Here is a 15,733-nt window from a genome sequence, read left to right as displayed (position 1 = left end):
TTCACTGCAAAATGCTAAAATTTCAACTTTAAAATCCTCCCACTTTGTCGCTGGACGCCTTCCTGCCGAGACGTGTGAAAGAAAAACGCAACGCCGGCTCGTTTTGCAATCTTTTATTACATCAGTAAATATCGCAGTGATTTACATGAGAAAATACATTTTTCTGGTTTATTTCACATTTTAAAGATTGGAGAAAAAGAAATAAAGCTGCGTATTTTATTGAAGCGAGCTGTTTTTGTTTGAGCTTGTGCAAATTGACGTGTTTAAAGAGACTAGCTGTATTTGGTTTAAGAAAAAAACTATAGTTTCTGTAAGAGTTTGCACTATTAGCATGTTTAAAACTCTTTTTACTCTCCAGGACTCCTGGTTTGTGAAGAAAAGAAAAAAAATCAGGAATATATGTCTTTCGATCACTTTACTCCTATATGTGAACATGTTTCATAAATATACCCGTTTGTACAGAACAATTATAAAGTGTCTTATCAACATTTATCTACCACTAGTTATGATTAAAATATTAGTTTGTGTATTTCTGTACAAACTGCATTAAATCTGCTTCATCTAAAGGTTTTCCTTCTGGTGATGTGTTTCCTTACAGCAGCATGAAAAGCTTCTATGAGCTGAATCAGTTTAATCCACTATCAGACGCTCTGCAGGAGCCTGTTCCTTATTCAAGCATCGCATCACGCATCAGAGCTTATTGTCCAAACGTGCCGAAGGCGATGTGCTGCGTTTAGACGATTAAGGAAACAAAGAGGCCGACGACTGATTCAACACATCCAAAAAAAAAAAAAAAGTCCGCTAATGAAAATTAACTTCAGGACAACATTGTTTCTAAGGCAGTTGTCAATTCTCCAAACGGATTGTTAGAAAAAAAAAAAAAAGAACTTCCATTAAAACGTGTACCGTTCCCGCTTAGACCCCGTTTCATTGTCATCTGCAATAATTCCTATGATCTACTGTCTTGTTTACAAAAGCTGAAGTTTTTGAACCTGAACATCAACACGTGGTTGCACATACTAAGGACACAACAATAATACCTCTGGTTAAATGTATTTATCACTAAAGATTGACAGCTGTACCACCACCCTGCCTGATCTAGCTAGATGCATTATGCTACATGTACTTTTAGCTGATGTGCCAATACATTTAAAAACAGGTGCGCACACAGAAACTCCAGTCACAAAGTTCTACCTCAGTTTAGAGAAACATTTGCTTTCTGATAAATAAGAGGATCAACACTCCTCTACATCACAGAGAGGAGTTTGTCTGACTCGGTCCAGTAAGGCAGCATCTCTACAACTCCTAAATGACGCTACGTTTGATTTTAAGAAGTGGAAAAACTACCATGCTGGTACAAGCTGGCAACAGCACATCTGAAAACTGGCTTCATTTTGTGATCTTTACAGGTGCCAGCCTCGTAAGCAGAGCTGGTTTGATCCGAGCCTCTATCAGAAAGCAACAAAACGCTGATCGTGACGACGTCTACACTTTATTCAACTGGTTTGTGTTCAAGTCCAGTTAGAGAGAAGCTCCTGAAGTCAAACATGAAACCGAACAGATGGTCCCTCTGCTCCTCCACGCAGCTGGCGTCAGCCTCCTCGTCACCAGACGTGATGTGCTTTACATGAAGTCCGCTGGCCTCACCGGGTTGTGCCGGGGGGGCTGGGTGTGCCCAAGCACAGACTCCAAAATAAACTTTCACCCTCATGGCTGATTTATTAATATAAACATGAAACTGTACGAGAAAAATTAAACATTTCAGAAACATTTTACTTCTAGCTTTTTCTGCAGCTTTGCATTCTGTGCAAATAAAAAAAAAAGCCTCTCCATGTGCTGGACAATGAATTGGCAGTTTGAAGTGGAGAAACTCCAGCTGGGTTTATCTCATTTTCCTCTGTTCAGCTTATTTTGATTACGGTCCTTACCCTGTGCTCACTTTAGCTCCAGTTTTGTAAAAACTTCCTGTGCTTGGGTTCACGTTTCATAAAAAATAAAACCGCAGCAGATTTTTTTCACCAAGGAATTCTTGGCTCAGACAAGAAGTCGTCGTGTTCAGGTCAATAAATCATAGAAAGAGTTCCCTTCGTCCATCATTCAAGGTGAATTTAAACCTCACGCCCTACGCTCAGACACCGCACCATCCCCCAGAAGGAAGCCTCTGATCCACAGTGCCGGGAGCTTCGCTCGCTCATGAAATGCGCTTCGTTTTCTTCAGCTGAGCAGCTCAACCCGTTTTATGTCCACTTATATGAAGAACTTGACGTCCCTCTTGCTGCCGTCGTTGTCCAGGGCGGCGAAGCAGTTGGGGAGGAGCCTCATCTTCATGGTCCCGTCGGCGCCGCAGGAGAAGATGTGGTTGGCCGGTCCCACCTCGATCTGCATCACGCCCGTCCCGAGGTTCCTGAACAGCGACTGGCGAGCGTGTTCGTTTGGAAACGTGTAGAGGAGACACTGCGTGGTGATGCTCCACACCTGCGTCAGGGGAAGAGCAGGAAAATAATGCTTCCAAACTGTCGGAACAAATTTATTCTGTTTTAAACTGCAGTTTCCTTCAAGTACACTTTGTTTGCCAGCTGAAAACTCACTGCTCAGAATTTCTGACCCAAAAAAAAAAAAAAAAAAAGTTCTCAGCTCCTGTTTGTGCAGCCTCTGATAAATGATATGATGCTCTGCTATTTTTAGCTGTGCCAGAAGCATGACTGAGGGCTGGATGTTGATCTGTACGTCAGCAGTTTTCACCACTTTAGTTCACACAAACGGAGGTGAGCTGTGCGGTCCACTGCTCTAACACAAAAATCTGTGGCTGCACTCAGGTCCTGTCAGGATGAGCTGCATTATCTCCAACATTTACTCTGGAACTGTCATTATTCAAGAGTTGTGTTTATTTCCTCTAAGCTGATAACCTTCAGTCTCAGCAGCACACAGACCACACCTGTTCTATTTATACGGTCAGATATTAAACACTACAGATATATCAAAGAAAAAGAGTAAATAAGATCAAGTAGCTCTACAGCTCATGCTCACTAATCCAGGTACAAATCCAACAATGTTCAGCCAGGTCATCTGGAGATATATATATATTTATTTGTTTATTTTTAGACGTTTCGTCTTAAGATCAAGTAGCCATATTTAGGAGTCTTCAAAGCTTTTCCAAGGTAGACGGGGGTCCTCCTGCTCCAGTAGCTGTTTTCAGCCTCAGGCTTTTGTTGTAACAGATGTGAGTACAGATACTGCATCACGGTAAATTTACAAAGTGACAACCAGGCTGACCGAATGTAGACATGATGCACGAAGGTTTGAGCTTGAAGAATCTGCTGTTTCCTTATTATTTTTATTATTTCCTTTTTTGTCTTACAACTGGACTGAATTAGGGCTGCACATTTATCAAAAATTCACAAGCTAGTACATGTGAAGCATATTGTGTTTATACTCTGCAGAATGCTGGACTCTCACACACCTGGTTTAGATGATAGTGGCTGAGATGTTAAAGCACACGAGGATGACAGAAAAAAAAAGTGCTCAAAGGCTCAAAAGCTTTAAAATCTTCAGACAGTGAAGTGTAATAAAGTTAGCAGAAAACCAATATACAGTAGTCCCTCGCTACTTCGCAGTTCGTTTATCGCGGACTCGCTCTATCGCGGCTTTTCAAAATAAAATTGGACATGACACAATTGGCTGATTGATGGATGAGCCGCACGATCGGCATGGAATCTGAATTTGAGTAAAATTATTTAGCACCTCCTGCAGCTAATCAGCTGTTCACCGTGCAGAGCGGAGAAGTGGGCGTGGCCAAGAGCAGAGGAGGCAGGGAGCTGAAATCATGACATTCTGTGCTCCTTTAGAAACATTGTTTAGAATATTGCAAGAGTGTGGGAAGGGTTTAAAACACCTTAATATCTATCTATCTATATATATATCCATATCTCTATATAATAAAAACTACTACTTACTACTTGTCCTACTATTCCTACTTCGCAGTTTGTCACTTATCATGGGTCTTCAGGATACGGATCTCCTGTGATAAATGAGGGACTACTGTACACCAAATGACTTTAGCGGAGTAAGAAAGCTTCTAAAGGGTTTTTGAAGCAATAATCCAGACTGAAAGTCATTTGAATTCTAAGCAGATGTGCACTACAGAAGAGTAACATCTTCTGTGATAAGCTCCAAAAAAATGAAAGACCTGCCCCCTCTGGAAATAAATCAGCTGAAGCCCTGTGCAGCCTGTTCCGTCAGAATAACTCTGACTTCTTTTTGTTTTTGGTCTCAACCATTTTCACCTTACACATTAGTCTCCATCAGTCACTGCTGTAGCGAGCAGGTGGTTAATCATCGCCTGACACTGATTTCTATTGGCTCTGAAGGAGCTCACTGCCCCCGTGGATAAACACAGCGGTGATCTGATTGTGGATTTGGAGAATCAGACAGTTGTACCCGTGTGTTAGATGCCCTGCGGGACTCCCTTCAGGGACAAGTTAACTTGAACTTTGTGTCGAGGACCTTTTTTTCTTAGCATTAAGAATTTCACTTAAAGAACTTATGACTTTCTAAAAGAATCAGACCTTTTGTTGTTCAGGACTACGGCTAATTTGAGACATTGTTGAATATAGTGATGACAATATCATTTGTCTCAAACACACATTTTCTGTCATTACAACGGTCACAGCACTTTCCATGTGTCTGCTGTGGACATTTAAGGGTAAATGTCTCTTGTAAATGAGTCCTCGAAGCTCGATGAGACTAACCTGTATAAATAAAGGATGAATGAATGAAAAAAAGGTGGTGGGGGGATGGGGGTCCATCTGATTGTCAAACTTGCATGTTTGCATTCTGGTAAATGGTAAATGGTAAATGGAGCTTACTTCTATAGCGCCTTCCAGCCCCCTATGAGGGGCCCCAAGGCGCTTTACAGTACCAGCCATCCACCCATTCACACGCACATTCATACACCGGTGGCGGTAGGCTGCCATGCAAGGCGCCATCCAGTCCCACCGGGAGCAACTCGGGGTTAAGTGTCTTGCCCAGGGACACAACGGCACATGGTGTGGGAAGTCGGGATTCGAACCTCCAACCTTCCGATCAGAGGTCGGCTGCCACTACCACTGCACCACGGCCGCCCACAGTATTCTCATACTGTAATTTTGATAAATCTTCAATATACCGTGAAGCCCTGCTTGAGATTTTTCCACATTAAACCATCTGCTTTTTACCAACAAATACAAACGTTATCCTTTCATGGATCAAATACCTTAATGTTGCCTTCAGCTGATCCGCTGATGAAGCAGTCCTCTGTTAGATCGACAGCCAGCGCTTTGACCGGTGAGTCGTGGGCCTGAAAGCTCTGCCGTTGGATCCGGTGGGGAAGCTCCAAGATGGTGATACAACCTTTCCTCCCGCCGGTGATAAGAAGCTGCTGCCTTGGGGCCATCGAGAGCACGGTGGCCCCGGACTCATGGCAGTTAAACGCTGCAGACAAACATTTACAGTGAATATACAAACTGTACTTAAAAGATGGAACAACACTTAAAAAAACATTTCTCTTGTCCCTAATGGATTTAAGGTCTTACTCATAAGCTTTCTTTAATGCAACAAAAAGTTAATTTGATAAAATATACAGTTATCATGAGAAGTAAATTAGACAAAAGCTGTGTATTGACCTGACTGAAAGCTAGCAAGACAAATGATCTGCATCCACATGAGCACATTTTCAAACTTAGCTGGGTTCACAATGTGCTTTACAACATGAACTAAAACTATAACTATGTTCTTATTTTATATATAATTGATGTGAAAGGATTTCTGCTTGCTTGAGCAAATTATTTCTGGAATTTCAGACTTTAATCTCTTAGATAAAACAACTACACAGTATGGACAAGGTAAAACTGCGGAAACGTTTAAGATGCAGTTTTAAATAAAATATTTTACTGTGTGACGTCTTACCGTGAACCAGGCAGTTTGCCGGAGTGACTAAAGTGTCCCACAGACACACGTTCCTGTGGAGTCAAATAAAGAAATGTATAAATAACAGTCCACTTCCTAATCATAAGACTTGTCATTGTGTTTGTTCACATCAAAGGACTAAATCTAACTAAAATTAACTCGTCGTACTCTGTTCACATGTGCAGTACCTGTTATCTGTGGAGAGACCTGCAGTAGCAATGAGAGAGGACGAGCCCACAAAGACGAAATCAAGAGCAGTTTTGTTGTGACAATGCAAAGTCTGGTGGAAAGAAACAAGTCACTCGTAAAAATACGACGAAAGGCTAAAAACGGTAAAACGTGGATGATGATAGAAACTAAAGGAAGACTGAATCAGCTGTTACCAGATATGGTTTGGGTGTATTCCCACTTGTGTTGGTCTGCCAGAGGCTCAAACTTCCATCAGCGTCTACAATCCCAAACTGCAGAAAACATCAGACTGTCGTTAGGCCTGTCACGACAACAAATTTTGCTGGGCGATTAATTGTCTGAGAAATTATTGCGATAAATGATAATACTGTTTAAAATTTGACAATAATGAGTAATTATTGTCAAATTTAAGAAGAACTGTTGATTTCTTTTGAATGTAGTACATTTTTTGACCACCGTATGGCAGTAGTATGGCAGTTTGAACTGAAGGATGGATAGTGAGGGAGGGAGCAGCGTGTCTCTTTAAGAAAAATGGTAGGGAGGCCCCTTGACGTGGCATGGGCTGTCTCTCTGTCCTTTTTTTTGGTTCTCAAAATGGCGGACGTTCGGTGTGGTTTGAGCTCTTTAGCGTAGCATTTGTCATAAAACTTTTAATAAAAAAATCAGTAAACAAGTTCTCAGCTTCTTTCTGCAGAGAAAAACAACATTTTACACGAAGGCACAGGTTTCAACCGTGAATTTTGGAGCTTTGACAAGACAGGTTTTTTCTCCGAGGTTGGCCTGTTAGCTTAGCTAGTAGCTTAGCTTCTGAGTTTAGCTACTTTAACAATCCAAAAATGTGATTTTGGACAGTTAAAACAGATTTTAAAGAGAAAAGAGGAAGAGAGAGGGGTCAGTGAAGAGCACCAGAGTTGAGCTTTTCATCATCCAGTGTCTTCAGTAGAAAGAGAGAGACATGAAGAAACGATAAAGCCGATAAATGAAAATAAGGTAGATAATTTTCATTTATCGTGAGAGTAATCGATTTATTGTTTATCGCAACAGGCCTAACTGTTGTAATTCATTTCTTTTGGACACAAAAAACAAGTTGGCTGCTGAAAACCACCGCACCTACCAGGTGGTTTGAACTGAGCAACATTGAGTTGAACTTAATTTCCACTATTCAGGGTATGGGCAAAAACCATGTGATGGTTTTGTGAAGAGTTTAGAAGCTGAACGTGAACTTTGGGCGATGTTGTGGTGCAGGGTCTCTGAATCGTGGCTTCCTTTACACAAATGCCATCATAATGTTCTCTGGGGAGAACTTTAAGCAGGTTCTGCAAGGTCCACAGCTGTTCTGCTACTGTAAGGATGTGCTGTAGCCAAGGGGTGTGTTTGGTCTTCAAAATTATTTAGGTAGGTGGCAAGAGTCAAATTAAATCCACATAACTGACAGGAAGCGAGCATTTCCAACCAAGCTGTGCATATTAATAGCATGAGGAGTTTTTACTGAAATCTCCTGTAAGAGATTGGAAGATAGCAGCTGGTCTGTCCAAGTCCTGCTTACACGACTACAATTAAGTGTTCTGCTCCAATTCTGACTTGGTTTTCTCTTTCTTTCGAAGCATATTTCACTTTTTTTCTGGCCAAAAGAGGATGATATGATAGTAATGGCACAGGAGAGGTACAATCTGAGAAAATGACTAGCTGGAGGCGAGCACTGGAGTTGAAAATGCTGGCTTCATCCAGCTCAGTAACAACGTGTACTCAAGATGAACTTCCCACAGTGGCGTGTGCCTGAATGGCAAAATTTGTGACAGGAAATACGAAGATGATTCTGAAAATGACAGGCTCACATCACTGTACAGTGTGTGTGCTGGCAGCACTTCCAGGGCGCACAGAGACCAGAGTGTGTTTTAACACCTTGTTTCCTTGGTGGTTGAATCGGATCCTGGTGACTCTGGAGTTGCCTGGACTTCTGAAGCAGATGATCTGCTGGGAGTGACCCCACTCAAACATTCGCACGCTGCCATCCTGAGCTCCTGTCAGGTCTGATGAACAGGAAGAACAACAAAAAAACGCAGCACAGCTTATTTTTCAATTATGTCTCAGTAGGAGCTCAGATCCCAACAAGTTTTTGTTTATTCCCACAAAATCATCCACAGTATAATTAAAGATAAAGATAAATTTAAACCTGAGGCACCTTCTTGACATGCTGAGAGTCCTACTACCCAAACTCCTTCTCATTTTCAAGTTTTAGACAGAAATACAAGACTCTAGCAAAAGAGCTCACAATTTTTTTAGATCAACAATGAAACAGGGAACAAAAGAGATGGAGGGGGAAAAAAATCTGTTGCTGAATACTTAAAGAGAAACATCCTGGGTGATGTAATCATCCCCAAAGGCTGTTAGTACAAGAATATGGTGTCTGAGTAGCACTTTTAAAGAGGCGGTGGCTCGTCTTATCTGCTGACTGACATCGGAGCTGTACTTACAGTATGGAAGCGTGGGATGGGAGGTCATTCTTCGCACATTGTTGATATTTCTCTTGATCATCTGGGAGAAGGAAAGTGAAGAGTAGGAGGAGGAGGATTTTTATTGAAAACATAACTATCTGAATAAATATTTTTGAACGGTGGAAAAAAGAACAGCTGAACAATACAGTACAGTTGATAAAGTATTTGATGTGAGGCAAATGATAGGGGTTAGAATAAACCTCCTTGGTTTACTGCATTAGATAAACAAGTACTTTGACTAGGAGTAGAATTAACAACATCCTCAAAGCTTTAAGGTTTTGGTTGAGATTAGAATGAAACTGGTGACTGGAGAAGATAACAAGACCAGTTTATGTTTGAAAAACAGATTAAAACTCATCACAGAAAACATTGAAAAAACAAATTGAATCCTGAACCAGAAAAAGGATCTCGGACAGGTTTCTGTTAGGACTTGGTGCGATATAAATAAAACTGAACTGAATTGTTTCTCACAGAGAGCATCCTTGAAACATATTTTCTCTTTCATTAACTTTAGCTTGAGATCATATTTCTCCAGTTTTAGCTTCTCTCCATCGACTCCCTGTTAAATCCAGAATTGAATTCAAAATCTTACTTCTAACCTACAAAGCTCTCAACAACCTAACTCCATCTTATAATCGAGATCTTATTGATCCATATTTTCCTAACTTCACTCTCAAACTGCAGGTTTACTTGTGGTTCCTAGAGTTTCCAAAAGCAGAATGGGAGGAAGATCTTTCATTTAACAGGCTCTTCTCTTGTGGAACCAACTTCCAGTTTCTGTCTGTAAGGCATTGTCCAGTTTTAAGAACTGGGCTTAAGACTTTCATTTTTGATCAATCCTATAGTTAGGGTTGGCTTGTTATGCTGCTACAGACTTAGACTACTGGAGGACAAATTGACATAATTTCCTTAAATGAATTGTTAAAATTTAATAGTTTTCATTTAATACTATTTCTATCTCAATGTGATTCTTGACCTGCCATTGTGTATCTGTTCCTGTCAAACCCAGCCGGTCGAAGCAGATGGTCGCTTGTCCTGAGCCTGGTTCTGCTAAAGGTTTCTTCCTCATGAGAGTTTTTCCTTTCCACTGTCGCCTTCATGCTTGCTCAAGATGAGAGTTCTGTGATGGAGTTCAACTCAAAGCAGTCTGCTCCTCAGATAAATAGTGTTAAATTATTGTTTTTATATATGAATATTTCTGTTCAGTGCCCTGAGATGACTTCTGTTGTGACTTGGCGCTACATAAATAAACTGAATTGAATTGAACTGTTGGCCCTGAAAAGCTCATATCAACCAGACTGTCAGCTCGAAGTTTTGTAAACTATTCTCAAAATGTTTTCTCCTCCAAGCTTCAGCAAACTTTTAGGTAAATCTGAATTTAATCAATCTCCCACCTGGCTACAAACAACAAGTTTCTCTGCTCAGTTTCAACATCTTTCACAGAGTTTTACATTAAAAAAAATAAAAATAAAAAGCTGCAGATTTGAACCCAGTTTCTCACAAACAGGCAACTTAGTTCCTTTGTGAATCAATGAGGGAAACTAATGTTAGCAGCCACAATGCTGTTGGCAAACTGGGCAAAGATGAATTATTAATGTAACTTATTTGAACTGCTTTGAGGGTTTCGCTTCGAGTACAAAGAAGGGCCGAAGCAGAGCAAAAAGACAACATCAATTATTTCCAGAAGAGCAGCAGAGAGAGCATTATCCATGTAAAGTCTTTGCTTCTTCACTGTATGCAAGAGAACACAGCCATCATGTTTGTTTTTGAACAAACACAGCAGGGAGTTGAAAGTGTTTCAGTAAATATTCAGCTTTTTACAGATTTTCAGTGTTATTTTATCATTTGTTCCCAAAAGTGACATACAGCCTGCACATCAGTGTCACAATCAAACTGAAACAAAATGAAATGACTGTTTATTAAAAGAAACAAGCCTCCTTTTAAAACTAACTCTTAACAAATCTACTAATATCAGACTTAATAATTTGGGAAAATAAAATTCATCTTGGTCAGTGTCAGTATATTTTGTCAAGTATTAACACATTAATTTAAGAGTTATAGGTAAAACTTCGCATTTTAATCTAGTTTGAGTTTTATATTGGACAACGGTTCCTTTATAAAGACTCAAAACCAGAGTGTCTGTAATCCTGCTCTCAGTTTGCTTTTTGTTTGTAACAACAACAGAAATCTCAAGTGTGAATTCATTAAACAAGCCCGTCAACATTTGCTACCATATAAAAATGAGGATTTGGAGCTTACCACTGATGCACCCCTGCCCGTTTGCTGCCCCCCAAGCCAGGGCACACTGATGGGTGTGCCGGGACTACTGTGGGTGTACGGTGTGGTGCCGTGCAGTGAAGCAAAATCGTCACGAGCATGGACCACCAGGAAGTCATCCCCACCAAGACTAAAGCGCACAAAACAATCAGACACAGATAATCAATTTACCAAGTGACTAATTGGCTGTAAGTTAATTTTACAGCAAATTTAAATCCAGCAACAGTTTAAAAATAAAAAGGCAAAACATTATGTGGAAAGCAACTAAATACAGGATGTCTCCTCACTCAAAGTCTTGGATTACAAAAAGTGAAACCGCTAACCTTCATATGAACGAGTCCTTTAAAATACATACAATTTAAAGATTATTCACAGTCTAAATGAATCTAACAATGTAAAAATAAAAGACGGTGCTTTGATATAATTATTATAAGCAAGGAAAGTATTAAAATACATACAACGTGCTGCATTCACATAAACAGTGTAAAATCATATAACCCTTCTGCACCTCCATTAATAAACCAACTCACGTCGTTCTGTGTGTACACTCAGCTGAGCTCAATTAACAATTAAAGAAAAACGATGAGCAGATATTGTTATGAGAGAAGTTCAGTATGAATATGCAAATGCTCCCAACACACATGTTACTTTTTACTTTACACTCTTACTTCTTGGTTTCAGTCTCCTCCTCATCGATCCATGTCATGATCTGTGTGGCCAAGATGGATGACACATCCAGCTCCTGAATGTCATGGGTGGAGGCCATGACTAAACAGTTGCGGTTTGCCTGGGAAACAAAGAGAATGACAAAAGAGACAGAGGACAGACGGGAGATAAATAGGTGGTGAATAAATACATTTAATTTCTACTAATCGAGTCGACTGACACCGCCCTCCTGCACGTCAGTGCTCTGACTGGTACTCATACAAACCAGTCAGAACAATGGAATAATACCTTTTTTTTAACTGGTGCTTTAATTTAAACCCAGATGTGTATTCTTGTCTTGAACATCTGCCTCTTTCAAATGCAGTGGGTGCAGAACTCAACTTAACCAACTGTAGTGGACTTTAGCTTTAAGCATAGTTCTGTTTGGTACCTAATGCAAATTTTGTGTTTAAACTTTGTCACCCACCAGTGAAAAGTGAAAGCAAAATTAAAACTTGTTTTTTTTTCTTGGCTACATTTTGTCCCTGATAATAAAACTTCACAATTGTTTACTTTTAATGGCAGTCTGAGAGTTACTGGTAATTAGTTAATGGTAGTGAACATTAGCAGCTGAAAAAATAATTCAAGAGAAGCAGCCACGCTCAGAACCTTTTCTGATTTTCACAACAGCAACAGGACAACCAAAATATTTGTTATTTTCAAGATTCAAGAAAAGCTGTTGTCATGCAATTATTGCAATTTATTCACCTTATTATTATTATTATATGTATTATTATATGTATTATTATTATTATTAGTAGTAGTAGTAGCAGTATTATTATTTTTAATTATTATTATAAAAACGGACACATTTTTGTCTTGTAATTTTAATGCTCAAAAGCTTGAAGGGATTTTTTTAAGTTCAGTTTGACTCCAAACTAGTTAAAACAATTTAAACTTAAACAAAAATATATATTTTTGGCAAGGAAAAATAGACCTTAAACCAGGGGTTCCCAACCCTGGTCCCTGAGGAACACCATCCTGCATGTTTTAGTTGTTTCTCTGCTCTGACACACACCTGATTTTAATTAATGGGTAATTAATTAATGGGTAATTTAATTAACAGGCTTCTGCATAACTGAATCAGGTGTGTTGGAGCAGGGAAAGTAAAACATGCAGGATGATGTTCCTCAAGGATCAGGATTGGGAACCACAGCCCTAAATAACTAACATCAACACACTTATGAATCAACTTTACACAGTAACACACTTTTGTGTGTGTGTTTTTAGCCTTTTTTAAAGTCCCATCTCCATTTAGTTGTTTTTTAATCAACTAATGTTAGAACTGCATCTACATCCTTTGTGGGTTTGTCACTGCAACACAAACTTTTAACAAAAATGCAACATGATATAATAAAAATCAGTGGGGGACTTTAGTAAAAACGGTTTAGGGTCAAACAGAGGAACTTGGATAATTATTTTTGAACACTTGGTACACTTTGTCCTCAAGAACTCAAAGGGTGTTGAGAAAACTGCATTAGCTTCCAATGTTTTTGTAAATCATGACATTGCTTTCTTCATTCGGCTTTTATTTATACAGGTTAATCTCACTGAGTCACGAGGACTCGTTTTCAAGAAAGACCTGACCCGAGAGACCTGACTGAGCAAATGTACTCTGATTTGATACAGTACAAGTTTAAATGGAGAAAAGCAAACAGCCCCTGCCATGAAGTATTTTGTGTTTTCAGTGACGTTTGTGTTTAAAGTTTTACCTTGTTGATGGCAAAGGCTGTGATGATGTCAGATTCCTTGTGGATGATGCGTGCTTTGCCTCCGGGGCAGCCCAGATCTGACTCAGTCTGTGGCGAAGAACACGCACACACAATACACAGAGATTTAATAATTATAACAGAAACACAGACATATTACTGTCAAATAATTCCTGATTCACAACTACAGAAGACATAAGAGTTGAAGAAATTGTCAAATCATCTTCATAAAGATCTTTGTCAAGCTAATGCTATAAACTGTGTAGCTTATGTTTCTGCAGAGGAGGTGGTTAAGTTGCACCAGGCCTCACTGTTAACCACAGAGACCAACATAAATAACTTAGTACTAACAGATACGCACAAAACCCCCAGAGCAACGAGAAAAATGTTAGCACATAGACCCACTGAATCACAGCGATCCTGAGGGATGTGCACAGCCCCACAGGCTCTTACTGTAGCTCTGTATACCAGAAAGAAAAGTTAAGAGTTTGATTGGATTGAATGTCTTCAGTCCATTCAGTCAGAGGAAAAGGCCCTGTCTTTTTTATCAGAAAGACAGAAGTAAAATAAAACAACTTGCAAATATCTAAATATGTTGTTTTTCCATTTGAACTAGCGCATAATCCCTGTAGGTTGCAGATTCAGTGCAACAGTGTTGGACCCATTAATGTGAAGCAGATCAGCTTCATAGCCCATCCTTTAAGAGACTGGGTTAATTACCACTGAGCTAAATGGAGTACCTATAATGTGGCAGCTCTCACAGAGAGAGCCAGAAGATTAGAAAACTTCTATACAGCATCAGTGTGCAAAGTCATAAGATTTATGGCTCACATTCACACGAATATTTAGACTGTTGGATGTAAGATTAATATTAAACTGTGACGGGAACATACAGAGTTCACAGCCTTGAACATAACGTTCTGCAAGCCTGTTAAGATTGAAATTTTACATTTATTACTGGATTTAATAGGTCAATTTGCCACTTAAATGGAGATGACAATTACATGTAACACGGTGTGCAGATTCTCTCGTAGAAGAAAAGGTACCGTTTGTCCTAATGTTACATAACGGTGCCAAGTATATACAGTATGTGCATTAACAGTTGAATACAACCGACTGATCTATTAAAAAAAAATCTCACAAAAAACATTTTGTTCTGCAAACTGCAAAGCTTGTGCGCCATTTTCAGAGGGTCCATAAAAGACCGTAAAGTCCACCAAAATCTGTGATGCAAGCAAGCTGCACCAGCTACAGCTGCAGAGAAGATGTTAATATACCTTGAAGCAAAAAGCACATTACTTAAAAAAAGCATTGCTTCAGTCAAAGGCACTGAAATATTTTAAAACTTGTTCGTTAATTAGTTTTCCTTTGGTCAAGTATAATAAGATACTGAGGTTTGACACTAAACCCATCCCACTCAAACACCATACAAGCAATAATTAACGTAAAGCAGCAGTACCTGATTGTTTCCCGTCTCTTCCGTCCCTGAATATTTCATATTGTCAGTCTGGTCCTCAACCGACTTTAGTGATATTGGGGGAGGGGAAACGGCAAAGGGTAGATCCACACGCGCAAAACACACAAGGACCAGAGATAATCCATGCAAATACACACAGAGATTGGTTTACAATGATGTTAATAATGTGTAATTACTTGAACAGAAATTAAACTGTCTACATGCAACTAGAGATCATAATTTAAACAAGGTGAGCATGCATAACAAAAGAGCACACATTTTGGGATTTACAAAGCAATAATGACAGTTTGCTTTGGGGTACAAACAGACAGACTATTCTATCAGAGCAACAGAGTTAAATGTGTTATTGAGTGAGCGTTGTTATAATAAGTCTGATGCAGCAGGTTGGCAGATGGAGACAGTGAAGTACCTGATTTGTGCCTGGTTTCTTGATGAAAATGTTTCTGATGAAAGTCTCTTGAACTTCTTCCTGCTTGACCAAATATTGCCATAAACGTTTCACTGGCAGTGCTGAATAGTGGTTACTTCTGGGGGGGGGAAAAATAAGGAGAATATCTGCTGCATATTAAAAAACATAAGGCTCTTTCATAAAACAGTTCTGTGAAATGGCCACACGGCAACGTCCGATGTGAGCTTTCAGAAACGAAGCGGGCCGAGCTGAACCAAGAGGTGTGAAGCATAAAGCTGCTGGGTTGAAGCAAAGCGTGATGCATTAAAGTGTCAGAGGTCTCCATCGTGTCATTTACTAAACTTAATGAATTAACTCACGTTAGCACTCTTCTCAGTGGTTAACTATTTTTTTAATCCAGCTACAACAGTGCTGTGCAACATTAATATTTCCCCAGTAATCAATCTTTTTGTTGTTGTTTAATCCCACAAGCAGGCGGTTGTGATGAATGTGATGAACTAATGTTATTAGTTCATCACATTCACATCTC

At 39.6% G+C, this 15,733-nt stretch overlaps 1 protein-coding gene across 1 annotated transcript in view; it reads right to left on the bottom strand.

Moving 5' to 3' along the window:
- Nucleotides 1-161: 161 nt before the first annotated feature.
- The window catches only part of LOC119413905 (dmX-like protein 1), a 51,637-nt gene continuing 36,065 nt past the window's right edge, over nt 162-15,733 (bottom strand). The window contains exons 39-50 of the mRNA XM_037680970.1: nt 15,205-15,322; nt 14,778-14,840; nt 13,322-13,408; nt 11,573-11,691; nt 10,887-11,034; nt 8,607-8,667; nt 8,035-8,162; nt 6,327-6,404; nt 6,132-6,223; nt 5,944-5,996; nt 5,252-5,469; nt 162-2,475 (exon numbers count right to left, since the gene is read on the bottom strand). Coding sequence (XP_037536898.1) covers nt 2,248-2,475; nt 5,252-5,469; nt 5,944-5,996; nt 6,132-6,223; nt 6,327-6,404; nt 8,035-8,162; nt 8,607-8,667; nt 10,887-11,034; nt 11,573-11,691; nt 13,322-13,408; nt 14,778-14,840; nt 15,205-15,322 — 1,393 coding nt within the window. The 3' untranslated portion in view covers nt 162-2,247. The remainder of the gene's footprint in view (nt 2,476-5,251; nt 5,470-5,943; nt 5,997-6,131; nt 6,224-6,326; nt 6,405-8,034; nt 8,163-8,606; nt 8,668-10,886; nt 11,035-11,572; nt 11,692-13,321; nt 13,409-14,777; nt 14,841-15,204; nt 15,323-15,733) is intronic.

This window comes from Nematolebias whitei, chromosome 8 (assembly GCF_014905685.2).
Source record: "Nematolebias whitei isolate Nwh7 chromosome 8, NemWhi1, whole genome shotgun sequence".
Lineage (NCBI taxonomy): Eukaryota > Metazoa > Chordata > Actinopteri > Cyprinodontiformes > Rivulidae > Nematolebias > Nematolebias whitei.
Note: the sequence above shows the minus strand (reverse complement) of the source record. Positions and strands in the feature narration are given on the sequence as shown.